The 27,851-nt window shown below is 43.3% G+C and overlaps 1 protein-coding gene and 1 long non-coding RNA gene across 4 annotated transcripts in view; one reads left to right on the top strand and one right to left on the bottom strand.

The window, feature by feature from the left end:
- The window catches only part of HIF1A (hypoxia inducible factor 1 subunit alpha), a 34,559-nt gene extending 10,602 nt beyond the window's left edge, over window positions 1–23,957 (bottom strand). For both annotated transcript variants that reach the window (XR_005257253.1, XM_038139590.1), the window contains exons 1-9: window positions 23,676–23,957; window positions 9,139–9,329; window positions 8,059–8,204; window positions 7,877–7,961; window positions 4,517–4,629; window positions 3,266–3,468; window positions 1,520–1,626; window positions 1,186–1,333; window positions 68–288 (exon numbers count right to left, since the gene is read on the bottom strand). Coding sequence is in view for 1 of the 2 variants with exons in the window: in XM_038139590.1 (XP_037995518.1) it covers window positions 68–288; window positions 1,186–1,333; window positions 1,520–1,626; window positions 3,266–3,468; window positions 4,517–4,629; window positions 7,877–7,961; window positions 8,059–8,204; window positions 9,139–9,329; window positions 23,676–23,710 (1,249 nt within the window). In the remaining variant the exon portion in view is untranslated. The remainder of the gene's footprint in view (window positions 1–67; window positions 289–1,185; window positions 1,334–1,519; window positions 1,627–3,265; window positions 3,469–4,516; window positions 4,630–7,876; window positions 7,962–8,058; window positions 8,205–9,138; window positions 9,330–23,675) is intronic.
- LOC119702107 overlaps window positions 1–27,851 on the top strand; it is a 58,323-nt gene that overhangs the window by 13,286 nt on the left and 17,186 nt on the right. The window contains exon 1 of one of the 2 annotated variants that reach the window (XR_005257256.1): window positions 27,270–27,369. The exons of the other annotated variant lie outside the window; for it this stretch is intronic. This is a non-coding gene — a long non-coding RNA (uncharacterized LOC119702107). Of the gene's footprint in view, window positions 1–27,269; window positions 27,370–27,851 lie in introns of those variants that run through there. 2 annotated transcript variants of the gene reach the window in all.

Below are 27,851 nucleotides of genomic sequence, written 5' to 3' on the forward strand. Positions count from 1 at the left end.
TTATGAAATCTACTATAAAAAGTAACTTTGCTAATTAACATGCTCTCTGATTTAAACACACACCCACCATTACTGCTGAAATCTAGAGAGATAATTGTGTCTCCAGCAGCTGGGGCTAGCACAGTTAAAGCATCTGGTTCCTGTTTAAGTTTTTCAAATAGGCTGTTGGTATCATCCAGGTCATCTTTACTGAATATTTTGGTCATTTTCATGTCAGGAGACTCCACTGGTTTCAGCATACACTCAGTTTGTCCAAGGGAAAAAATTAAGTCCTTCTGAACAATTCCACTGTCAGACAGAGAAGAAGATGACTGTTAAAGAACAACTAAAAGGAGTAAGTTCTGGCCTAATAGTATTGTAGGTTGAAACCCACCCAACTCTCCCCACCCAAAAACCCCAAAGCAAAACAAACAAAAAACACTCCACCACACATATCCCACAAAATTACCAGGATAAGAGCTTTAAGAACTTTTTTTTCTTACTCAATCTTTCCTCAAAAGTAGCAGACAAAGCAAGCACTAATTGTGGTGCAATCATAAAAAAGTAACAAACATAAACATGCTTAAAAAGGAAAATATTAAAAAAAAAGGAAAAAATTAGCTATTTCCTAAACTGCTTTTGTTTGTTTTAAATGAATGTGCAATATCTTGATGGACTTATATTGGGACATTTACTGAAGTTTTGGAAGCTAACTTAGGACTATTAGACATTTGCAGAATAGTCAACCAGTCTGGCCTCAGCTGAAGCTTTCAACTAAAAGAGCAGTTCTAAGGAAGAAAAGATAGGTGGGATTAAGAATGACACCACTCCATGACAAAGTTATTGGTGGAATTAACTCCATGACAAAGTTATTGGTGGAATTAACTGCTCCAGACTTGGGACAAAGATTAGAGAGCTGTCTAGAATGCACACAAATGCTCAAGTGCTTCCAATCATACGGAAGAGGCTGCTTCTACACTCATTTGTCTGCAGAGATCATCTGCTTGACATCACTAGACCAAAAAAGCATTTTATTCTCAAATACAATTTCCAATCCTAGGACTGGCAGTATTCTAAGAAAAATTTCACTGGTGGGGAACAGCAGCATCATAACACACTCAGCAGGGGATTGACTAGTGCCATCAGAATCTGACTTGGTGTTCACTAAAAATGATGATAAAGAACACTGAAGTCCACTCAACTTACCTCAACACATAGTTCACACACACTATGCACTGGGGCTGAGAATTCTTAGTGTTGTATATAACAGTTGCTTGAGTTTCAACCCAGACATAGCCACCTTGTTTGGCCAGCATTCTGTACTGTCCTGTTGTCACCTGCCCTTTTGTGAACACTAAAAGCAGAAAGAACACCAGCTTCAATTACAGGCAGAAAAATCCCAGAAGAACTGTTTGAGGTCAGTATTCATTGCAGATTCATATCTGCAACTAAAAGAAAGCCCTTGTTCTTCTGCTGCTTTCCCCCAGGGCTGTCTCTCATCTCCTGTAGTTTGAGGGCTTTAAATTCAGTTTTCACTTACTGTCATGGTGTGTTTTGGTCAGATGATCAGAATCCAGTGCGTGATAGTACTCATAGATTGAGCGACCCAGGAGCTCCTCTGGCTCATACCCCATCAACTCTGTAATTCTTTAAAACAAGGGGAAAAATTGCTATATGAAAGCAGACATGGGCCAGCACAAATACCAAAGTATTTGGATGCTTGCACATCTAGAAAAACCTTAAGAATCACTTCCACACATAGCAGCAAATTTGGTTTACTTTTCATTTTGAAATAGACTGCTATTTTGATGCTTTTTTAAAAGAGAAATTTCAGCAGGCATAGGATTTTACTTCTCACTGACTATTTATAAATCATGTAGTGGGGATAGGATTAAACAAATCCCCACTTTTTAGACATTTTTGTCTTTTTGCTTCAAGGTAGACCAGCTACTTACAGACCAGCTTAGGCAAACATGAGAATTTAACAAAATAATCAAGATACACTTCAACAGTTTTAATCCTGCAACCAAGAGAAATTAGGAATCAGATTTAGTCTTCCCACTCAAGCACTGCCTGCTTTTAAGGCAAATGGGATTTCTTTAGTCTCTAGAGGGCAGTGCTAACCAGGGAAGTGCTTGTATTTTGCACCATTCTAGATGCAGAAAGTGACCAAATAAGTACCTTTTGTGTGTACCATCAGTCCTAGGAAGGCTGTTACTGCAGAGGTCAGAAATTACCAAGCACCAACCTCTTTCTGCATCTAACAGCAACAACTAACTAGAAATTCATTTTCATTATAAAGTAAAGGAAATGGGTAGTGACAAATGACATCGAATTAAAAACAAACAAAAAAAAAATGAAACAAACCAACAAACCAACCCCAAACAAAAAAAATGTGAGCTGACTATTTCCTTCATTTGCATTTATCAAATTTATCAAGCTAAGTTCCCAGAGGATAGGAAAATCAGTCTGATGTCTGACTACACCCCTGATTTGCACAAGAACACAAAATCTCATTTTTCAACAGCAGATGTATTGCATTAAAAGTACAGCTGAACATCTGGGGTTTTTTTGACAGAAGAAAGCAGACACTGATCCCCTGAGGAAGGGAGAGGGGGGGAAGCAGTAGCAATAAAATACATCTGACAAGTATTACATGCACATTCTTTTCAGTCACCAAAATGCCCCATCTCTGACAAACCTAAAATCCTGCTTTTTCAGTGTCTGGAAGAATCTTCTCATTTCAATTTAAATCACTGCCACTATAGTAAAGACCAATTTGAAGAGGCAGTTAACTGAAGGCAAAGGATTTATTCATAGAATTCTAGAATGGCTTGGGTTGAAGGCACCTTCAAGACCATCCTGTTCCAAACCCCTGCTATGGGAGGGACACCTTTCACTAGAGCAGGTTGCTCAAAGCCCCATCCAGCCTGGCCTGGAACACTTTCATGGATGGAGTAGCCTCAGCTTCTCATCAAGAATTTCTTCCTAATATCTAATCTAAACATGCCCTCTGTCAGTTTACAACCATGGTTGTCACCATCCGCCTGTACAAAAAGTCCCTTTCCCTTTTGTTATTCCAAAGTGATAACTCTGCATCCTCCTTAGATCTTAAAAGCTGGCTTTTAAGACATCCTGATGAGTTAGGAAAAGCCCAAGCATGTCATCAATGATTGCATTGTCAAGATAAATCAAATTATTGAGAAGGCAAACACTAGCCAACATGTACCAGCCCTGCAATTCTTTCAAATGAATGATTTTTTACAATATAAATCATATACATTACCTTTCATCACAATAGGAAAATTTCATATCAAGACTGTGACGACTGAGGAACGTTTTACTGTCCAGGGGCACCTCAATGTTTGACGGGTGAGGAATAGGTTCACAGATCAACACCAGGCAGGTCATGGGAGGCTTTTTGTATCCACAGTGAGTCTGGTTCCCACATGTGTCGTACACACGGATGTGGCCAGTGCAGTGCAGCACCTGCAGGGGAGGTGGGTTTTAGCAAGAGACAAGATTTGCTCTGTCAGATAACACAATCCTATTTCCACCAGCACACCTAGAGCCAAGTTCTTCCCCACCCCACCCCTCAAGGGGTGGCTGGAGGAGAGCAGTGTCCTCCTCCTCCTCACCCCCCACATGCTGGGATGGGTTCACAGCCCATCTCCTTCCTCAGCACTGGCTGAAGCAACCCCAGGCATTGCTGCATTTCTGTGAACTCTTCTCTCCAGTCACTGTAATGACAACTCTGATGAGCAGCTACCTCAGCAAAAGGTAGCCACAATTTAAATCTGAAAGTTATGGTAATAGTAGAAACCCCCATTTTAGATATTCTGCAGAGCTGATGACAGAGATCAAATACATTCTCCAACAGACAGGAACTTTTGCATTTTTTGGGGTTTCCTTTTAACCATTCTGAAGCAGAAACAGTTCAGAGACAGCAGCAAAGAAGTTGTTTGATCCAGAATAATCAAATTCAAATCATAAAAGAGAACTGTGAGCCATAATCCACTGGATACAGTAAAAGGTTACTTTGTCCAGAGGAGAAAATGCATTCACTGCAAAAAGTTATCGGGCTGGCCTCTTTTTGTTCCAACTGTTACAAAAGGGAGAGCCAGCAGCTTCAAAAGAATGGCATTGAAGTCCTTCAGAGAGATCTCAACTATCACATTTTCAGTGACAAATCAAAAGAAATCAGGGATCAGCATAAGTGATGTCAAGTACTCTTTTCCCAAAGAAGGCTTTATGCAAACATATTTGGTAATTATAATTGCTTGTAAGTAAATGACCTCTAATTTAAAATGGAAAATTCATTAAAAGAGTTTTGAAAAACTAATTTTAAAACATTGTTTCAGTTACCTCTGTGATGTAGTCAGCATTAAAATTCAGCATAATGAAGCACAATTATTAAATTATAAAGTACTTAGTGAAATTCAAGCTCGTTACATGAAGCAAAAATGTTGAAATACAGTGTTATGACATCTGAAGAGGAAGCTGCCAAACTATGCAAATATTCCTTTGCATTAGTTACCTTCCATGTAGCAGACTTTATATTCACTGTTCTTCCCCTGCTAGTCAGTGTACACTTCATTCTGAGAAAAAAGCTGCGCTCCGTGTTTTGCTCTTTGCCCTTTTTCACAGGACCTAGCAGAGGCAAACAGCAGACCAATTTTTAAAACACTTGGATCATCTTCCAAAGGCATTAAAAAACCTCCACAAACACGTTATAGAACTCTAAGACTAAGGAAAAACCCAAAAAATAAACTAAAAGTATTCATACACCTAATAGCGCTTCTAATAAAGGTATTTTTCAGAGCAGGTTTTACTATCAAGTATATAAAAAAACCCTGAAGTTTCATAGAGTTCATAGAGAATGGTTTGTGTTGGAAGTGACCTTAAAGACCATCTCATCCCAACCTTCCTGCCATGGGCAGGGACACCTTCCACTATCCCTTCCCTGCTCCAAGCCCCATCCAACCTGGCCTGGAAAACTGCCAGGGATGGGACATCCACAGCTCCTCTGGGCACCCTGTGCCAGGGCCTCCCCACCCTCAGCAGGAAGAATCCCTTCCCAAAAACCACTTAACCCTGCCCTCTGCCAGTCCTGTCACTCCAGGCCCTTGTCCAAAGTCCCTCTCCAGCTCTCTTGGAGCCCTTTTAGGTATAGGAAGGGACTCAAAGATCTCCCCAGAGCCATTTCTTTTCCAGGGTGAACAATCCCAGCCCTCTGTTTGTCCTCACAGGAGAGGCTTTTGATGCAGCCCAGTTTCAATAATTTAAGATCAGGATTGTATTTGTAGCCAACTCCACACTCCCAGATTTCAGGAAAAAGGAGCAGGAAGAAAGAGAGACCAACTGGAAATTTAATATATTTTAAAATTATGACAGAGAACAAGAAAAACATATGCAGAATAAGAAGCCTTATTGAGGTGGTTTCCACTGAAATGCATCAGTAACTCACTATGAGGAGGTTCAAACCAAGCACCTTTTGGGCTCATTGCTCTTCAGGACTGCAAGTTTTTCAATTCAAAACTAACAACTCAGCTGTTTCTATGCATCCAAGTATTTCCACAGTGATTTACGCTCTTAGAGTCAACAGGGACCAAGTTTTTAAACGCATTATTAACATTCTTGGGAGGAAAAAAGTTGAGAAACCCTAATACAAATCAACATTGGCAGCACGTATTTTTTTCCTTGCTACCAGCAGGCTTTAAGTAAAGTTTTTGCCTGTACAGAGGAGAACCTTGCAGAGTCAATTACTAGTTATGCTATTGTGGGCAAAGAAAATGTAACTGATGCTATCAGGAGAGCTGCAAGCAGCTCACAATGTGCACAAGGAGGAAATGCAGTACCCAGGAGAAGGAGCAGTGGAAGAGCCAGTTTGCTGAGGCTTGCTGAAGAGCAAGGACCAAATCATGGCAGAGGGAGAAGTTCAGAACATGTGAGCTCACTTCTGATACAAGTTTATACAATAATTTGCTCTCATCCTCCACAGACAATAGTAGCTATGAAATTCTTCATGGTGGCTTGCACTGCAGTTACTGGCTTGACAAAATTAATTATAAAAATGTTAAAGCTCCTATGCTTACTTTTTTATTGCTTCTAGCAGAGGCAAAGACTAAAGGGCTCAAGCATATTTTGTTCTGCTTTAAACCAACCTTGATAATGGAGGAAGTGGGGGAGAAACTAAAGCAGAATTCACAGAAGCAGCAAAAACATATTTAATTCAGTAAGTTGTAAGAGTTAAACCAATCTAGAAATTGATAGCTGATGATCACACAACATTACTGTTACCAAGTCCTGATGCACGAGGCTCTGCTTCGAGAAGCAGCTGTAAAAAATGGAGCAACTTTCAAGTCTGATTCAGCACCAGACATTATTTTTTAAAATGGCCAGCTTTGAAAGTTTAAAAAGCAGCTTCATAAAATGAGAATGCAGTTCTGTTTCTGCCAATTGCATTTATATTCACTTGCACTTGTACAGTTCCAAAGGGGAATATTTAATACTAAATTCAAAACCAAAATAATTCCACTGATGTAAGAGCTGCAGTAGAAGGCAACCTGGGAATACTAATAAATATAAAAACGTACTATTACTACTGTAATTTAGACTTCTGTCTGCCAATGTCATTTGCAAAACAGCTTTTGTAATAATGGTTTCCAGACATCTGATTCCAGTCTGGCCAATTTAGACATGCCTGAGATGGTTTGCATGAAACTCAGTGATATGACATTTTTAAGAATAAGCTTTTGCAACAAAAGCAGGTTTTTTACACTGCTTTAGGGAAATTGCTCCCCCACCCCCAAGATGCATTACTATACTCCAAAGGGGGAGGCAGGGGAGAAGTCTAATCTAGTTTTAGAAACATACTTCAATTCTAAGGGCAGACAAATTTACAAAATGCTTACAAAATCAAAGTCAGGCCCTTAATGCTATGGCATCTTATCAGGTCCTTTCCACTGAATTAAACAGGATGACAACATAAGACTTACACAAGATTTACAGTGCTACAAGAAAGCAGAGGGCAGGATTATTAATTTATCACTATCTGAATTCAGAGTCCATATAAACCTCATTTGATGAAAGAGAAAGTAGAGGTCAGATTTTAGGCTTCTAACTACTGAAGAAAGCAGATTTGTTTGGAGACATGCCGGCTGCCAAGTCTTTATAGCCTTTATCAAATCTTTAGAAGACATGAAAGCTGTAATTCATGGGCAATTGTTAAATTTCAAAGCACACAGCACATGTAAACACAGTGTTCTGCTCTCTCAGATGGAGAAAAGAAGAGCCAGAAATCTGTGAAAAGATACCAATTTCATGCACCAATTAAAAGGTGCAGAGAAGCATCAACCCCAAAGCCCTTTTTGGAGCTGTTCAAGTATTCCCAGATCAGTGGCTTGGTGTCCTAAAATTTAAATACAATATCTTCTTTATTTGTCTTGGCTATACCACCACAGATTTCTGGAAGAAAGCATTTGTTCTCAGCTGTCCTGTAAAGGCAAGGCCAGACCAAGACAAATGCACCAACTGAGCTTCTCCATGTCCCTCTACAGCAATTGCTTAAAATCATTCTCATTCAAGCTATCTCTGATTTTATTCCTGTAGGCACTTATTCTTTCAACCCTCAAAAACTCAATTCTAGTAATTAATTTTGTTAGATTAAAGAATCCTACTGAAATCTCATTTCTTCTATAACTAGGATATAGCCAAAACATTTTGGTGATTCCTGTTGTTAGTGTCTCTCAGCAAGGTTTAATTTGAGATTTAAGAAATAAAAACATATTAGCTTTTGAATTCAACACCACTTTCTGGCAGATATCCAACTGTATTAATGCCAACAAAAATTATCCATAAGTAAATTAAATTGATTTTTTTTTTTCTTTCTTCTCACCATTTCTGTGTGTAAGCATTTCTCTCAGCTCCTCGTGGTCACATGGATGAGTGAAATCAAATACACTGTGCCCCGTCAACTCAAACTGCAAAAATGAAGAGGTACATGGGTGTTTAACTTCACACACACAAAAATGGAACAGATTTTTGAAACAGTCTTAGGAATAAATGTCAGTATTTCACCTGAGTGAGTCCCATACACTTGTTCACGTTTTCAGACATGTAAATCATGTCCCCATCTTCAGACAGAACCATGACAAAGCCATCAAGAGCTTTCAAGTAGAAACAGTTCAGTTCCTTCTCCATTTTGGCTTCTGTCTCCAGCTCACCTGCAAGCAGCCACACATTTTTGTTTAAGCAAACACCAGCCACTCTTCACTTACCAGCAGGAATGACTTCTGGCACCAGTCTGCAAGGCGTCAATCTTGCAGGACCATTCAAAACCAGTATAATTCATTTAGATAAATGATCAGTTCAATTATTCAAGCTCTAGTAAAGGTATCAGAAAATCAGAGTGAGATTAACCCTCTGTGCTGTTATGTATTAACCAATAAACCTTCCACCATAAGCAAAAGGTCTATGTGGCAAAAAAAATTATCACCCATCTCAAAAAGGCATTCTAAACTTCTCTCAGGAGCTTTCTGGAGAGTTTTCCAAGTCTGGCTACTGAAGCTACTCCTCCACACAGCAGAGGAAGGCATGCATGAGCACAAATAACCAGTAGCTGCCCATGGCAGGCTATCAGCTACAGGCTACAATCTGACTCAGATATTCCTGCAGTTGTAGCTGCAGACACAACACATCCTCAGCTGACTTCACCTCCAGAGGAGCACATCACAGAAACACAATTTACAAAGCTATTCCTTGTAGTTTATTTTAAGGGGACACAACTAGTTAGCTCCATCAACCTTGAATCAATTACCTACAGTCAAGAAAGCACAGCTGGAATGAACAAGTTTAGAGGGAAAAGAGGTTTAAATGAAGGAATCTGTCTTTGGGAGAAGGGTCAGATAAGACTGAAAAGGGCACTACAGCTGTGATGAGACAACCAGCATCATCAGAATAGAAAGGGAAAAAATGAAATCCATTGAACAGTGGATTTTTCCTGTGTCATTGCTAACAGCTGATTTCTAATGTAAGGCCTCCCACCTTCCCAGAGCAAGAACACAGCTAATAACACATTCATTTATTTTACTGCTGACAGGCCTTACAAATAGATCCCTCCTCAATATCCCTCCCAGATGGCGCCACGCTGTCCCTTACCAGCATCCAGCAGCTTCCTCATGCGCAGGTAGCTGATGGTCAGCCTCATGATGGAGGCCTTGTCCAGGTGTGCGCTGACGGTGTGCGGCAGGGGCAGCTGGTGGGCCAGCTCATAGAACACCTCCGACTCCTTGCTCCGACGGCACCGCGCCGCATCCCTCGACTTCTCTTTCCTGCGTTCAGAGCTAATCCTAGAGAAACAAAGTTTCAGGGTCATACAGGGAAGTGAGCTCTCTGCGATGTGTGTCTTTGAAACTAAGTTGCCCAGGGGTCTAGGAAACCTGTTGTGGAAGCTGAATAATGTAAAGATTCAGTTTAAAAGTGCAAGTGTAATTCTTTGTATCAATTTCTGCCCCAGTTGGGCTCTGACAGAACTAAATTCAAACCCACAGTCTTCCAACGAGATCAGTTCTTCAAAGAGACACTTTCAAACTCAGAACCCTTCCTGCTTATCTCATACCTTGAGTGCTGCCTCTTCAGCCTCCAAATCCTGACCCTTCAAGCCCATTCAACAAATTACAGAGTAGTTTCCAGCTCAATGCTCCAGCATAATGGATCACGTACATTCTCCAAGTTCTTCCTTTTATACCATCCTTACAAAGCCCACATAACAGGTCAGATAAGCAAGTCTACCCATTTAACATGAGATATGCTGCTTTTCAAGCAATCCAGAAGGTCCCTTCCCCAAAACCATCTATGATGATTCTATGATTCACTCCTTCTCCAGAAAAGTCCCTTCCAGAGTCTCCCCTGTACTGGAAAACAATACCTCATTCTCCTTCCACTGCCTCTGCAGACCTGCCTCCTCCAGAACACGAGGTAAAGAGCAGCTCATCAAAAGGGAAAGCACTGAAACAGTTAAGACTGTGAGTAACAGGGAGAATTCCCCCTTTTCCCAACACCCACACCAGGTCACTTCTGCCTCATGCATTTGGTCAGATGAGTTTTGAACTAAACATTTTCACATAGGAGCTCCAAATTTTTCACACATGCAAACAAGAACTCAGTGCTGCTGTGGTCCCTGAGGAAATAAATGTGCTTTTATTTTTAAATGAGCAATACAAAACCACACACTATTATTGCATTAAAGTTTTCTTTTTATATATTTACATCTTCTGAAGGCACTGTGTCTTCATTTTGCATTCACCTGAGATATAAAAGGCAGTTGCAGTTTGGGAATTACTTTTTTTATGATTTCACAAGACTTAAAAGCCATCTACTACAACTGCCAAATTCATGTTGCTAAGTCTGTGGATCTGTGCAGAAGTCCTTTTTAGTTAGCACACATCTTGTGAGGGGCACCACAAATTACAGAGCAAAACAATTCATGAGCCAGTGATCCCTGGACATAATGAACCAGATTCAAAGCGTCGGAGAATGGTTTGGGTGGGAAGTGACCCTTAAGATCAACCAGTTTCAGCCCCCCTGCCATGAGCAGGGACAGCTTCCACTATCTCATGTTGCTCCATACCCCATCCATCCCGGCCTGGAACACTGGAATGGGGCAGCCACAGCTGCTCTGGGCAAGCTGTGCCAGGGCCTCATCACCCTCAGAGTAAAGAGCTTCTTCCCAATATCTAATCTGTATCTCCCCTCTTCAGTGTTAGCAAATACACACCCAAAAAAATCACATTTTCAGGCCTTTACCTGCTGTGCTACCCACAGTGGCCAAAACCTCGCTTAGTTTGAGAAATAGGGGTGTGACAACACTGTGTTGGATGGAAGCACAAATGCCTCAACACATGGAAGAAGCTTAATAATCCATGAAAAAGACAGAATAAGCTATCAGAATGCCTTTTACAATTACCTTCCTTTTCACCAACTTGATAAAACTGTATGTCATCCCCACCATCCTCTCCTCCTACTCCTGCCACTGCCAGCAGAGAAAAACTATTTCTGTGGAACGAGAAACATTAATGGATTGACATAATAGTAATAAAGACCTTTGGAAAACTAACTTATGGGAATCATAGTTGTAAAAAACTCTGGACATACAATAGTCCCATTGATTCCTGTGAATACAAACCCATGTCCCTTAGAATGGCAGCCTAAAATATCTGACAATATTTCCCCCTATTGCAGATTTCTTCACAATGAATTTCCCTGTGACAAAGATGTTCCAGTTGTAGTGATGGATATCTTGGTCTGAGAAGCTTGAGGCTCCTGACATACAGGTATATCTGGAAATAGCCATTACGAAAAGTCTGACCTTTAACAATACTGCAAAAATATTTTAGCTATTTAACCTGACTGATTAAATATTTATTACTGAAGACGGGCCTCAAGTACCTTTTCTCTTGGTGGAAAACTAAGGGTGGAGGGGAAAAAAAACATCTGGATTCTCTTTGTCCTCTTTCTTGGACCACAGGTTTCACTGTAATTCTATTTTGTCAAAGGTATTTCAAGGTAACTGTCGTGGTTTAACCCCAGCCCACAACTAAGCACCACAAAGCTGCTTGCTCACTACCTGTCCCACCCTCATGGGATGGGGAGGAAAACTGCAATGAAGGTAAAACCCATGGGTCAACTTAAAAACAGTTTAAAAATTGAAACAAAATAATAATTGCAATGACAAGGGAAACAATAAACAAAGAAACAAGATTCAAGAGAGACAAGTGATGCTCGATGCAATTGCTCACCCACCCTCTGACTGATGTCCAGCCCGTCCCAGAGCAGGGACCGGCACCTCCCGGCCACCTCTCCCAGTTTACTCTGGGCTTTGGAATGTCTCTTTGGCCAGTCCAGGGCAGCTCTCCTGGCTGTGTCCCCTCCTGCCTTCCTGTGCATCTCCTCACTGGCACAGCACGGGAAACTGAGGAGTCCTTAACTCAGGGGGAGCACTGTGCAACAACTGAAAACCTGAGCGTGCTGTCAGCATTATTCTCCAAAACACAGCCCTGCACCAACTACTAGGAAGAAAACTAACTCCATCCCAGCTGAAACTGTAACAGCAGCACGAGTAATTCTGTTGCCTTAGATTCACCTTTATACCTTTGATTTTTGTTAGCTACTCATTCAAGAGCCCTTCACAGGCAAAATGTTTATCCTACAACAAAAACTCAAGAGAGAATTACTGGAAGTAAATGCTTGCCATCCACCCAGATTCCTGCAGTTTTGTCACTGCTTCCTTTTCAACTGCAGACACTTTTAACTTAAAACTCCCCTGCTTTGGCAATCAAGCTGAGCACTTCAAGTCCACAGGTTTGTCAGGCTTGTGTGAATCACACAGGGCACTCAAGAGATGAACATAACACTAACCTCACAAGTTGGGATTTTGGCCCTTGTATTTTCTTTCTGACAGCCTAATGTTCTCAAAAATATTTTGGGTAGTTTCCAGATTTTTGCCAGGTTTTAGCACCCTTGGCAGCAGCCTTCAGCAGGAACAGTCAAAACTTCTCCCAGCCATTGAATTATTAAGTACCAACTGAAATGCTGCTCAAATCCAGCCCATAGTGCTTTCTGCTAAAAATTAATCCCAGAGTAAGATCAAGTGCTGCCAGCTGGAGCTGATGGGCAAAACCCAAGGAAAAGGGGATGTTGGAACCAACCAGTGCTGCCTGAGTGGCAGCATCTCCTCTCCCTTTCACTACGTGTTTCCTTTCTAGAAAGGCTACTACTATAGATAGATGTTTAAACTGTACAGCACAACAGTTGGCTATTTTTAGCTGCTATTTAAACCTAAGCTGTAACCAATCTGAGTAAAACCCAGCCATTTAAATGGGAAGATTAACTACCAGCTTCAAAGAGCGTTTCTTTAATGGATCAAATTAATAGGGAAAAGGTCTTTCACAAATGAGGTTTAATTACCAAGTGAAGTCATTGTTGCCTCAACATTGAAATGCCACCAAACTAAAAAAAAAATAAAAATTCCTATTGCGACTACTCTAAGCTTTGTTACAATTGCATAAAGTAAATTAAAAAAACACACATCAGCATCCATAGCTGCTCACAATTTTCTGTGTAGTCAATTAAATGACACTGAATTGCTGTAAAGAAAACATATTTCCAAAGTGAGCATTCTCCTCACCAGAGGGGAAGGAAAGGGAGCTCAGGGAAGGGGATTTTAAACAGTGAGATGTGAAGTGCCACAAAATCAATTTAAACAAATCATATCACTTATCTTATCTGTTCTTTTGGAGCTGCCCCTGTGTAAAGCTCATGATCTTCCCAATAGAAAGAGCATTTTGCAGAAAAGGAGCCAGAAAAAGCTCCATTTAAAGCAAACCCCAAACTTCAGAGCTGTATTGCAGCCTTCTGCTCTCAGTCTGGCACGAAACAAAAACACCTCAAGAGCCTGAAGAAAACCTCAGCTGCTGAGTGGATTATGCATGCAATGAAAATATCAGAAATGCCGGTGCTGGACAGGAAATTGCATGCATTTGCAGGTCTGATTTTTCCTGCACAATTTCAGTGCCAGACATTCATTTCCATTTTGTATTTCTACCACCAGAATACAGAAGCAGAGAATCATAAGCACGTTATCCATGAGAGCTCACTGAAAGCAGTTTCACTGACCTCTTTAAACCCAAAAGCACTTCTTGTATGTAAGAAACGTTTACATGCATTAGCTGAATAAAATCCGAGCTCCAGAAGACATTTGAGTTACAGACCCAGAGCAAAAGGGTATTTCACAACCAAGACTCACTGCAGCTGAACCAAGAGCTCAGCTGAGGGATATAATCCAGACTCCCGCTCTCTGCCTCAAATAATGGTGAATAGAAACAAAGTTTTACAGCAAGAATTTGCCCAAAAGCCTTGAGAGCAAAGCACACCAGAGGCAACCCCGTGCCCATCAGTTACAGATGTTAATATTGGCCTCTCCACTTGAGTGTGCAGCTCCTGCCCTCATGGTCACACAAACCATCTGGGCCACAGCATCTCCCAATAACACACCATTCCCCATACCATCCCAAAGTCCCCTCTACAGCAGATTCCTACAAGTGAGCCCCCCATTGTCTAAATGCAGCCCAAATTTTTCATCTCCTTGAGTGAAAAACTAATCAATCACCACATATAAGTTGGCTTGTTCCTCCTTATTTACCAGTGGCAAATAGACAAAAAAAAAAAAAAAAAAAAAAGAGCAAAAAAGCGGCATGAAAAATACCACCAGTAACGGGTAAATTTTGGTTTTAAATAATTAGATAAAAAATGGTCAATGAACAGAACTTAAAATGTGTAGCAGTCAATTTTGTCTCCTTCTAGCTTTTAAAATCATCATCCAGCATTAAGATAATTTTTATACTGTGTACATATTATTCAATTTAAAAAAACGAAAAAATCAAGAGGTTTCCTTTATGTCACTTTGCTATGGTCACAGATTTTCTCCCATTCAAACTTACTATTTCTCTAATCAGGTACATTTTACTCCATAGGTGTTTTCAGTTCCCATGTACAATAACTTGTGCATGATTAATTAACCCAGGCTCATCTTTCTTGATACAGGTTTTAAAACCATCCTAAAATATAAATATCTTCTGATAGCAATTCACATTTTTCTCTTTAGATTTGCTTTCTTCAACCAAGTGGCTTTGTATTTTTTACATTATTTGTTCCTAACATTTCACGGACATATACATTGTAGGAAACAAGAAATCCTAAATAGTAATGTGCCTCAAATCTGGTAACGTCTTCTTGAGCTTTAACCAGTTTTCAGTTCTACCATGAACTGCCATCATTTGCCAGTAGAAGATTCAGACAATATTTCCATGTTAGTAACAATCTCTCCTCTCAGACTGTAAAATTACTCTAGGAAGTACCTGGCTTAGAAATGGAGCCACAAAAACTTCATCAGCTATAACATAGCTTCATTTTTTTCTTCATTACACCAAAAAAATATGCAAATATTACAACACAGTAATATACTAAAAGTATATGGCATCAGGATGGTATTGGAAGTTTAGAAAGTAGACCTGCATGTGGTCTCACATTTAACTTTTAAGGCTGAATGCACTCCTGTGGTTGGTATAAAACTTGGTCACCTTTTCAGGCCCAGCCTAAGCAAGGTGTTTCTGGCAGCACAGCTGAACAGGACAGAGGGGCAGTGCCTGGTTTGCAGCCATACCCTGCAGAACACCCAGAACAACCAGTTGAGTCCATGTGGAGTGTGAATGGCCCAGCCCTGGGCTTGTCCCACCAACCACTCTCACCTACAGCCAAAGAGTGTCAGGACAAAGTTTACTCTCCTGACTGTGCTGAATACACAATCACTTGGGTTTTTTCACTGTTTGTAAATTCTGTGTTTTGTCCAGAGCTGCTAGCCATGATACTTGCTAAATTATTCCTCCATGGAAAGGAGGTCCAGGCAAGCCCAGCACAGAGAAACTAAAACAGTGGAACTGCTCTATCAACAATTTCATATAAAAACTGGTTTATAATTTTTACCACTCAAATCCAGTTATTTATGTATAGGGGACCTAAGGAGCTGATCAACTTCAACGAGGAGGGACAGAGCTGCAGTGTTAGCACAATCTATCAGGTCTTGAGACAGACCCACACCAACATGGCCCCAGTCACAGGCAGCCCCGAGAGCCCCATTCCCTCTCCCTCCCAGCCCTGCAGTGACACACTTGTCTGTCCTGACCAGCAGCCCAGACTGTTCATCCCTCAGCAGGCAAACTTTTTCCAAATTGGTTGGGAGGGGTGCTCCTTCCTCCTATTGCAGCTCTGGAGAACTACTGCAGTCTCTCAGCGGCCAGTTCTCCATGAGCTTGGGGTTACAGCTTTGACCCACCTTCCTTAGACGTGATTTCCTTTTAAATTATTATTGCTTTATGGCCAATTGTATTTACTAGTTCTTCTTATGTTATAGTCTGTGTAGAGAGTTCTTGTGAGGAAAAAAAAAAAAACCCACATCCAAACCTCGTGTGCAATCAGAAGCATGTGATTATACAGAATAAAGTCTTGCCCTTCATGAATTAATGAACATCACAGCCCACTAATCCAGCTCAGGAAAAGAATTCAGAAATTCCTTACATACAGTATGAATGATTCAAAAGAGATTAAACTGCAGAAACTAATGTCATATCCAAGCAGAAACAACACCACTGTACGTAAACTATTAAAAGTAATTCCTTTGTGTGTCTCTTTCTAACACAGCAATTCAAACCATTTTCTTTACATGAGGATAGTTACAGGCATTTCCCATAGCCTGACTACCACCAAAACAAACCCCTAACTGATAAAACAAATCAGGAGAGCAAGCAGGCAGGTCAGCCTGGATTAGCCACAGCAGCACAAATGCTCTGAAAGCCACCAGCATTTGCAAAATGAGAGTGGGGAGAGGCAGCGAGAGGAGACTCACTCAGCTCACCTAGAGAAGTCTTACACCACAAAATCCAGATAAACACCCATCCTTCAGACAAATCACAGCACACGGAAGCCAGCAGCAGAGCCTTAATGGCCTGAACCCACCACAGCACCTCACTGACAAGCTGATCCATCATCTGGATTTGGCCTTGAATTGACCTGAAACCCCAACTACCTCCCCACACAGAAAGTGTGAGTAAGAAGGGAAAAGTTAAAATATTGTCATTTCTCATTTAGATCACTGTGAAGTGATTCTATCATGTCTTACTATACAATGTAACCCACCCACAGTTTACATCTGCATTGTAATGCTGTTTTAAAATAGCTACATGGCATACAGTGGTGGCATGTAAGAAATTTTTTTTCAGCTACCTTATTTGGCTTTTTCTTGAATATATTTTTTTTCTTCGTTAGTGGTGCTTTTCCGATCACGATTAAAGATACATGGTAGTAAAATTGTGTTTATTATTACAGAAAAAACAGAGCTATTCAAAAGAGATATCTGAACATGGGCTTGACAGAACTAGACACTAAGTGCTTTCCTCCCTTCAGCCCTTCTGCTTTTGCTTCTACCAAGCTCACAAAAAAAATGATGCAAAACATATCCCCAAGATATCCATCAGGCTCTCAGTTTAAAATGTTTTAGCTAAGAACAGGTCTACCTTCAGACAGATGCAGACCCTTGATAAAGTAATTTTAGTCTAAATCATGGCATTAAAATGTATCTTCTGTTTTGTTCACTGCATTGGGTTTTCAAGACTGGAGAATGGACAATTTCCCTCACCGCTTCCATCCAAGTTTCATCCCTTCACCTCAAGTTCCTCAACTGCTTTCAGTTAACAGGGTATTTTGTAATCAAACGTTTTTAGGAACAGGAGAAAAAAAAAGAATAGAAGTAAGAGATATCAAGTTTTATTTTTCTGTATGAATAAAGAACAGACCCACTAAGCAGTCGAGAAACATTTACAACAATAGCTAGGACAAAACGCCTGCAGCAATGTCAGCTCAGCATCCAACAGACTCAATAGGGTGCAAGGAAAAAGTCCTTTCTGAAGGTCTGAGCACCAAAATTCCCATCCCCAGCTAAACCACTCCTTTCTTTAGTTTAGCTAGTGGAGGCTGCAGTCTTTATATTTGGTGTGGATTACTTTATGTCTTCCAAGGGAGGAGAACAAGGAGCAAACATAAGGAGGTAAGCATTTAGTAACTTCCTTTCTATCATAACAGTCCATTTACTATTCTCATTTGTGAGCAAAAGCAGGAGGCTTGGCCTCAAATCCTTTTGCTTCTTGAAATGCACAAATTTCCATAAAGTGACATCAGTCTAGTTTTGGTTTAAGATTGGCAATGAAAGAACTCATTCTGGTAAACAAAACAGGTCATTTTTTCCAGGTAACATTTCCAGGATTATTACAAATCTAGTCAAAATGTTTTTTAAATAAGTTGCTTGCTAAAACCTTCCACTGTTGTAATTATAATCAGTGCTGCTGATTCAGTATCCTCAATTCTTCACTTGAATTCTTCACCAGGCTCTATTTTAATGCAGTGAGTTAAAAGATTTGTTGTAACATTTCTCAAAATGTTTAAGAGGCATTCATTCACACCAAATTAAACAGAAGCTCAGAAGCTGCACAGTATCTCTGCTAACACACAAACACAGAGTTATGCTTTGGTGTCTTTAAGGAACAACTAGTGGACCATCTTGAAGCACCAGTTCTTCTTCAGTGCCAGCAAAGCCATTTTGAATTTCTTGCTACTAAAATATCTCAAGCTTTTGAAGGGCTGTATTTCTCTACAAGTGCCAGTGTTATCAGACTTCAACAGGAAGAAAGGACAGATTATGCACATGATGAAACTCCTCTTTATCAATGCACTTTCTCTGAGTTCTCAAACCCAAGCCCCAGGCTGGTATGAACAGGCATAGCTTCAACCCAGGCTGTGGCTCCACATCAAAGAACCCTGAAGTGTTCATCACCTACATAAACTGCATTCAAAAAATACATATGCTGGCATGCATTCCCTTGATTCCATGTTCCTAATGATTTCAGAATGTAATTTTCATAGAGATTTTTATTCCAAGCTAAATAGCAGAGATCTCAGTAGAGAAAAACCTCAACAGGCTTCATGTCCAATGGTAATTTGGAAATCTGTATCTTCCTTGAATTTCCAGTCACTAAAGTGCAAAGGCTCATCTTCTCTCCTGTAGTCCCCAGCATCACAAAACGTCCCTGTGTCTCCCGTTTCAGAGCAGCCCTCAGTGGAAAACTCAGATTCTCCTGCATTCTCTTCCATCCCATCTAATACAAAGGAAATTTCTCAGGAGAGGCTCAAAATGCTCAGACTTTCTCAAATTCAAAAGGGAAAGGGCTGTTATAACATGAAAAGATGATTAAGGTCCAAGTTCTTTCCATGCATTACCTAGGTGGTTTTTCTGAGGCATGTAAACACCTGCCCATATAACTGTATGTGAAGATAAAAGGTGCAGCAATCTGGAACATTCCTTCCTTTTGGACACCAGCTTGCTAGGAACAGGTATGGGTTACTGTGCCTTCTTGTAAGGCTCTTGCAAGATTTGTATTTGTTTTGAATCTACTTGTTTTTTAAAGAACACATCTTGTAATTTAATTGGTTATTTGCATCTCCTTGGAAGTATCATCAGGAAAAGCTTGATGCTCTTGTACACCACCACTAAACCATGTGGGACTTCCCTCCTGGGTTTACTTAGCCATGCACACTCTACAAACAGGTAAAAATTATTTTGTTAGCATGTCCTAACACCAAAGCTCTTTAGGAATAAATTAATACTGCTAAATACTCTTTGGTAGCACAAAAAAAAAAAAAAATCAGCAGCTTCTGTCATTCAAGGTCCCCTTTAATATCAAAAATCTCATGCAAGCCTACTTGAACTCCAGCATTCTAACACAAATTGGTGTAATATTAATATTGAGCAACATGAACACATCCAAGAATTCAATCCACTGTGTTACACAGGCTCAGCAAGAGTCCTCCAGGCTTCCAGGCTGGAAGCACACCAATGGGAACATGCAGAGTCTTAGGAGTTTTGGGTTTACACTGCCACGCCACTGACATTTAACATATTAATTATATTTATCGACATATTAATATTTATTGACTAATTCTTTTTATTCCACTTCACCATCAGCAATCAGAGTCTTGGAACCAGACACAAACTGCAGGCATTATAGTTCAAGGATAGGGAGGAATAAAGGTCTATGGCTGCTTGCACAACGTGCAGGGGAGGAAGCAAGCACCTGCAGGTGAATTCATGCATCACACACATGACAGCAGCGTGGTCTCCCCTGGCCTCTCCTCTGGTGGCAGTAGGAGGACAGCATGGCACAGCTTCTCAGCTCCTCAAGGCTTACAAAGGGCATGCCACCCCAGCCTAACCTAAGTAAGCCCTTGATGAGCACTTCTGATAAGAGAAACCAACCAGAAGATGGGGATGGCAATTAAATGAGAGAATAAAATCGATTATCCACTTCACACCTCCACCTTTAAACCAACAGTTGACTTAACTGCCACACTTAGGATGCTGATAAGAGTGTGCAGCTACGTTGGTTCCCCCTACACCTTCCAAAAATGGTCCAGCATGTGCCTCCAGGAAAGGAAAAGCATTTCAACAGAAGGCTGAATTGCTAGAAAAGCCTGAAAGGGCTTCAAAGAAAAACCTCTTACTATCGCATCACCCTGTTACAGACCCCCTGGCAACCTGGACCATCTGATCACAGCTGCAGCAGCATCTTTAGCTAAGCGTGGACTGGTTTTTGGTATTTCAGGCACCCCAACCAAGAGACCCAGACTGCAGACACTGTGTTTTAAAGGGCAAAGCAAGCATGACTGTAAACAAAAACCAGAAAACCCTCCTGCTGCTTCCATCAGCTCACTGGCAAATTATCAGGCGTTCACTGATAAACGGAACCAAAGCACCAGCAGAGCAAAATTATGGAAAATTTCTGCAGCAGGCAAATCCTCCTCAGCTATTCTTCCCTGGTTTTCAGTGTCTTGATACTGATGAGGACAGGCAGCAGCACTATGCTGTCCCCTTCACCTTTAGTGGGCACTGGAAAATCATTTCTGGTCATTTTTGTTAAAGGAATTCACAAAACTTTTCATGTTTGAGGCAGTGCAAAGAACAGGCAACACAGGTAAGCCCTATGGCAAGGCAAACAATCCAGAAAAATCCAGAAAGCAGTAAAATCGCTGTTCTATGAGCCAGAAACCATTCAGCCTTCCCCACACCTGTGGAGAGACTCTACAGGAGATTTACTGAAAGATTCCTCCTCTTCTTACAGCCCAGATTATACAAAAGGGTTTTGTATTCACTTTCGACTCTTGCAACAGTGGCTCAGTTCCCCCAGCGCTGAGAGAAATTAACAGACAAAAGCAGTGGCACATCCAGTCCTAAAGACCTTACACAGGTTTAAGAAAAAACAGGGGCAGCCACTGCCCCTCAGAGCCATCAGCACAGGGTACACCCTTCTCAAACAGATTCTGGAGCTGGACTTCAGTGGCAAAAATTCAGCAGAAAACCCCTGTCTTCCAAATCATCCCCCTTAGACAATAAAAAAATAAGTTTCAAGGCCCAACTCTGAGAAACTGAAAAGGTGAAGTTCTTCTGCAAGGCACTCATGTCAAGATATTGAATTTCACTGGCTTATAGCATCTTAAAACCCAGAATGAATACTCCAGAAATCACTTATTTTTATTTAGCACCAATGGCATTAAAAATATATATTTTATATATAGATATAAAGACTTACAGCGTACAAGAAAAATGAATCTGGGTTACCTACCAGCTGCAAGCCACTACAAAAGTAACGCTAACCCATAACCCTAAATGGCTCATTTACTCAAAAAGACACCAGAATTCCTCTGCTAATGGTGAAGTGCCACAGCACAGACCTGAGGAAAAGCTTTTCATTGCATCAGCCATCTGCACGCTGGAGTTTGTTAAAAGAATATTGAGAAAAATCTCACCCTTCTCACCAAAAGCCTTAAATTTGGTTCAAATGAGAGTCGATGAGCACACAAAGCTCCCAACAACTCTGTTTCACCCACTCCACGCACTGAAACGCTGTCCTTGCAGCACCCGGGGGAAAACCCAGGAGCACATCAAAGTGATACAACTACTGCAGAATGGCTAAAACCCAACAATTCAGTATCTAATCACGGCGCTGGTACTTGATTTCTAAGGGAATCTTGACCCCTGTACATATATGAGAAGCTTGGAACCACATCAAAAAATGGACTCAACAGGCCAGTGTAAAAATCCACACCTCCAGACACTGCTATGACCAAATCTCACTTTAAAGACTGAGACATAAACTTGGGCAAATTCCATATTTTCTGAATCTCACAGCATATAATTAAGTAAACAACAAGCTTTACATTAACTATCAAGAGATAAACACTATCCACATACAAGCAGAGGGAGAGGCAAGGAATAAAAGGATCTTAACCCATGCCAAAATTGAGGTGTACTGTATATACAATTAGCCAAAGTTTTATCATCAAAGGTGATAAAGAACAGGACGTAAAGGACTTCTCCCTTCAAGGTATTCTGAATATGGACACTAGCAAACCTAAACCCTTCAAAAACAACCCAGGTTTTTGAGAAATGTTTGATATTTCTGTGAAGTTCTCTGCTTAGCTCATATCCTTCCTTTTTTTTTCTTAGCCATCTTCACTCAGCTGTACATCCACAGCCCACAGTATGAATGTACCACAGACACAGCTTTATGTTTTCCATTAAAACCCTACAACAGGAGTAATCGGAATATTCCTTTATAAGAAACATTCCCGACTTTGAACTTTGTCTGCAGGAAACAGAAAACAACAAATTCTCTTTCTTAAGCCCTGCCTTTAGGAAGGAAGGATAAGCTTTGCATACTCATTCTTGCATTCTGAAAAAAGCAAATTACATCCAGGATAAGGGAATTCCGAAAAAAAAAAAAAAAAAAAGATAAAGTATTCCAGTGGGGCAGAACAGTAAGTAAATAAAAAAACAAACGCTCAAGGGCAAAAGAAAAAATAAAAAATACCAAAAAAAAAAAAAAAGCAACAACAACAAAAAAACTATCAGAAAATAACTCAAGTCTCAAACCCCCTTCCTAGACCTGCCACTAAATTAGGGCATCAGAGCAAAGCGCAGATTAATCATTTTGGTTGCAACATTTTCCCACAGGCTTCTCAAGAGCCATCCGCCTGGAGTAGAGAAACTGGAGGCCGAGTGCCACCCCAGGGTGCCCCCGTGTTGGGATTTCACTGGAGCCAGGGCGCTTCTCCCCCATCCCAGCCCGGCACGCCGGGGACGGCTCCCAGGGCGCTCCGAGGCAGCCGGTGCTGTCCGGGCGCTGCCGGTGCCTCCTCCCAGCCCAGCACAAAGCTCACCATCCATTTCACAAGGCGCCCAGGCTCCTTCCCGACACAACTTACACGCTGGAACACTTATTGCGCTTAACCTGCTCAGATGACCCTTGGATACAAGGGCAGGCAAAACCCATCTCGAATAATTAAAAGCCGGGAAAAGGTATCGATAGCCATATAAACAAACCTTCCGCAGATGGCGAATACAGCAATTAATCCCCCCACAAAGCCCCACCGCCGGGACCTGCTCACCCGAGCCCCCCGGCTCCTTAAACTTCACCGCCTAACAAAGGCTTTTATTCCCCCCCTTTCCTCCAATTTGCGCTTACAATCCCCGGTGAATTATTCATACTCCTTAACTCACATTGTCCATCCGCCCCCCCGCCCCCCACACGCCTCCCCAAGGCGACTTTTGGGGATATTTTTTTTTTTTAAAGCTTAATATCTCCGGCTTGCGAGCCGGCCCTTTTCCGCACAAAGCCGGGGCACGGCGGGCTGGGAGCGCGCCGGGCACGGGGCACGATCAATCCCTGCCCGCTCATTTCCAGCGGCGGAGCAGCCCCCGCGTCGCTCCCCGGCACCGCGGCCGACACCGGCCGCTTCCCCCCGGCCCCCGCCGCCAGCCCCGAGCCCCGGCCCGCTCCCCCCGCCGACAAAATGGCGACGTGGACGAGAAGGAGAAGGAGGAATGGAAGAGCGGAGCGCTCCGGGGGCCGGGGGAGCGCGGGGAGGGCAGCGGGGAAGAGGACGAGGAGGGGGCGGCGGTAACAAAGCAGGGGGCGGCGGGGGCCGGCAGCAGCGAGCGGGGGGGAGGCGGGGGGCGGGCGGCGCGGCATCGGTACCTCTTCTTGTCGGTGACGCCGCCGGGGCTGTCCATGGCGGCGGGATGGCTTCTCCTCCCGCCGGCTCCCTGGATGCGAGGCGGCCGCGGCTCCGATGGCCGCCACGGGGCTCGGGGAGATGGCGGCGCTGGCCGGGTCTGGGGCCGCGCGGGCTCAGAGCATCGGGGCACAGGCTGCGGGGAGGTGCGGGCGCGGCGGCGGCGGGCGCGGCGCGGGGCCCGCGCTGCGCCAGTGAGGAGCGGCGGCGCGGCCCGGCCCCTCCGCGCGGGGTCAGCTGAGCGCTCAGCTGGGCGGGGGCCGGCGCCTCACGTGCGGCGCTGCGTGCGGGGCGGGCCCGGGCCCGGCCGGCCCCACACCGGCCCCACAGCATCGGCCCACAGCGCCGGCCCCACAGCGCCAGCCTCAGCCCGGCCTGGCCCCACAGCGCCGGCCCCACAGTTCCCACCACACAGCGCCCGCCGGCGGGGGCTCGGCCCGGCCCGGCCCGCCTCAGCCCGGCTCGGCCCGCTCCGAGCACCGCCCGCGCGGATCCTGCCGCAAATCGCACCCCCGTGGGTGCAGCGCGAAGAGTTGGTGCCTTCTTTATCTCCTTCTTTTTTTCCTTTCTCACGTAACTTTGTTCAATGCTTGGCTCCGCTGCCTCTCCCAAAGGTGTCGTAGTACAATAAAAACCCAGGACGCTTAGAGAATCATCGAGGTTGGAAGAGACCTTTAAGATCATCCAGTCCAAGCATCCACCTGGCACTGCCCCGTAGCCCCTAAACCGCATCACCCAGCGCCTCTTAAACGCCTCCAGGGATGGTGATTCCACCAGCAGCCTATTCCAATGCCTGACCATCCTAACAGAGACATTTTTATTTTCTACTGTCTAATCTGAATCTCCCCTGTCTTGCCTGTAGAGTATGTCCTCTTGTCCTCTCACTGCAGCCATGGCAGCAGAGACCTCCCTACAACCTCCTCTCTGTGAGTTTTAGACGGTGATGAAGCCCCCCTGAGCCTCCTCTTCTCCAGAGGAAGCAAACCCAGCTCCCACAGCCACTCCTCACAAGACGTTTTCTAGTCCATTTCCAGTTAAAGGGTTCAGAACCTCACATTAATTAAAGGGAACAGCTCCACAGCCGGGCAGCCCAGAAGGGGAACCGACAGGTAATTAAGCACATTTCGAGCAAGTTTTACAACTTCCCAAACCCGAACCAAACCTAACAGCAGAGCCAGGAGGCTGGACCAGGGCTGTGTGAGGCACTGCAACCCCTCTGCCCTCCCTGCCACCCACCCAGGCTGGCCCAGATCCAAAGCCATCATCCCTGTGCCTGTGTCCAGTTTTCCTTTCCCTGCTCCCCCCATGGCAAGCCTGGCCTCAGGCACTGCTCACCTGAGAGCCCCAGGATCTCCTGCTAACCTTGGCTGGCCCTGGAGGCTCAGCAGGAAGGGCTGGACAGTGTTCACCTGGCACTAGCATGGCCACACAGGTGAGTGGCCTCTTGGATCAGGAGCCAGGATACAGCCATGGGAGAGCAAGGAGAGGGAAACTGGGGCAGAGCTCACATATTCCAAGTTAAAATCCTTAGCTCTGTACCCTTAGCTCAGGGTGGTGTGTGGGTGAGCACTCTGGGGAGGAAGGAAAGGCACAGTTCCAGGTGGAGTGACCCCACAGAGCTCAGGGGCTCCTTTACATCTTGTGGGCTCCCACTAGCAAGGACTTCAAGTGACCATCTGGAGCTGAACCTTACAGGACTACTCAGTTTGCAGCTCAGCAGTAATGATACCTTTAAAAAAAAGCAGCTTTGACAGGCATAAGTGACATTCTTTAGCTACTGTGTGCACGTGTGGTGACATAAGAAACACCTGCAGGGCAAGTAGATGGTGCTTCAGTACTGCCCCTTCCTAACACTTCTGCTGTGGATTCCCAACTCCCAGCTAACAAGCAGTTGGTTTAGGCATACAGTCATGGGTGTTCTGTGTTTAGGGGAGCTATTAATTTTATTTATTTTTTATTTAGAAGAAGAAAAAGCAGTGACTGTGACATTTGTTAGAATAACAAGGAGTTCCTGTATGAAAAGGATTGCTTCTGCCCACAGCAGTCAGATATGTGGAAGAGGCACAGGTGCTTCTGACTACTTTTATTCCTTCAAGGTTTTTCTATCCAAACACAGACAAAGCCCAGCTCTGCTTTGCTTATGAGCTGTGACAACACAATGGCCCGTGGCAGTGTGGCTGTGAACTACTGATATTTCTGTTGTTCTGTGCTCACTGGAGCCTCGAGAAGAAAAACAATCTAAGCAAGACTCAACCTCAAGTGTCTTGCATAAGTACTAAGAAGCCCTCCCCAGGGGCTCACAGACAACTTTATCTTTCAAAATGAGGTTTGGGCAGCTCAAACATAGGAAGAAATTCAGTTGTGCACTGCAGCTGAGCAGGGTTTTTTAGTCTGTTCACAGAGTCACCATAACAGCCCCTAGAGAATTTTCTGGTTGAATGGGAAGGAATCTTCTGGTGGGTGCAGAAATTACAAGGCCAGCTCAGTGCCACCTTCCCCACCAGAGCCCCTGGAACGCACCCAGGGAGTTTTGGTAGTGAAGTGGTAATAACAGAGGTACTTCCCAAGCCTTAGAGGAGGCTGGTGCAACTCAGAGCAGCCACTGCAGCTTCTCTAATCTCTCAGATTGAGGTTGAAGTGGTTCCTGGTGAGCTTGGCACACTTGAAAATGAAAGCCTCTTCTTTACTTTGACTGCAATCTCAGTGCCCTTCAAAGACCAAGAGACACTTGATGCGGTCTGGACGAGGGACTGCTGAGTCGTAACCTACAGAACCCGCCTTACCCTACCCAATAAGATTTTATTTCCACTCTTGTCACTCTGAATGACAATTTTCGTGGTTATAAGCATGGATGTCTCAGGATTCACTTGTGCACCTTTATTACTACTGTCCCAATTCGCATAATGTGCAATACATCAAAAGGGTTTCTCATTGAGTATTCTTACCTAAGGTTCTAGTCACTTTAAATCACTTGGACAGAACAGCTTGAGCTGTGTTGGTGACCCCTGAGTAAAAATCAGTGGAGAAAAATCCCAGTCTGCACTTTGCTAATGCTGTTCAAATGATTATTCAAAGATATCAGACTTCCCAGCATGAACTGTCTGGGGAGCTGTGAGTAAGTGTTGTGGTCTCCTTACGAGACACATTTCTTTCATGCCAAGCATGCTTACCCCGAGCTCATAATAAAGAATAATGCTTCAAAACCCAGCTGTGTTTCAGAAGGGTGTTAGTGGAAACTTGTGCTGCAATTAAGCATTTCATTCTGTAGCAGCTCTTGAGAGATGTTAAGCAAATGCTCTCCCTCACACACATCCTTCCCTTTATTAAACTTTTGCGTCACTCCTCTAATAGTCTGCACATAAACTTTCTTTCCCGCTTTCCCAGTGGCTGATAACAGAAACTTGTTCCAGTATATGATGCCTTAGTCACTTTTCTTGACCTTTATTGCTGCTCTAAGTTCACACTCACGCTTACGTTAGAGAACTTCCTGAACACAATGGTGTTTGCATATGACTAATTAGGGCAAATGCACAAGCTGATGAGTCAGCAAACGGCTCGGGAGGACAGCGGCAGCGGCTCGGCAGCAGAACAAGTCGGGGTGAAGATGTGAGAAGTGTTCCTGCCCGTGCCTTCGGATCTGTTTGCGGATGGAAACAGGTCTGTCACCGTGGTGGGCTCTGTAGGCATTTACTCTCAGGATCCAAATGCATCCCCATCGATAACGACTGGCAGAGCTTCTGACTTCGGTGGGAAGAAGTCAGGGATTTCATTAAGGCATCTTATCTCCCAGGAACACTCACCATTTCTGAGCAGGAACTCACGGGGCGGGCAGAGGGTGTTAAAGAGAAGCTCCATGGATCTCTCTGGAGCTGGCAGCTCACATCACAGGGGATGTCACAAACAACCTGCCCACAGCACTGGCTTTCCTGGGCTTTTGCTTCATTGTACAGCCCCCTGTGATGCCTTGAGAGGCTGCCTAGAACCTAGAGGCTATACAGTGTTAAAGGAATAAATACTTATTAAATATTTATTAAAAAGGTCTTCAAAGGATACACCTTGGGCAGTACAGGAGCCCAGCCAAGACTACACCCAAGATGGACAACGGGTCACAACTTTTCAAAACTTTTATAAGTTTTGGT

This window comes from Motacilla alba, chromosome 5, assembly GCF_015832195.1.
Source record: "Motacilla alba alba isolate MOTALB_02 chromosome 5, Motacilla_alba_V1.0_pri, whole genome shotgun sequence".
In the NCBI taxonomy this organism is placed as follows: domain Eukaryota; kingdom Metazoa; phylum Chordata; class Aves; order Passeriformes; family Motacillidae; genus Motacilla; species Motacilla alba.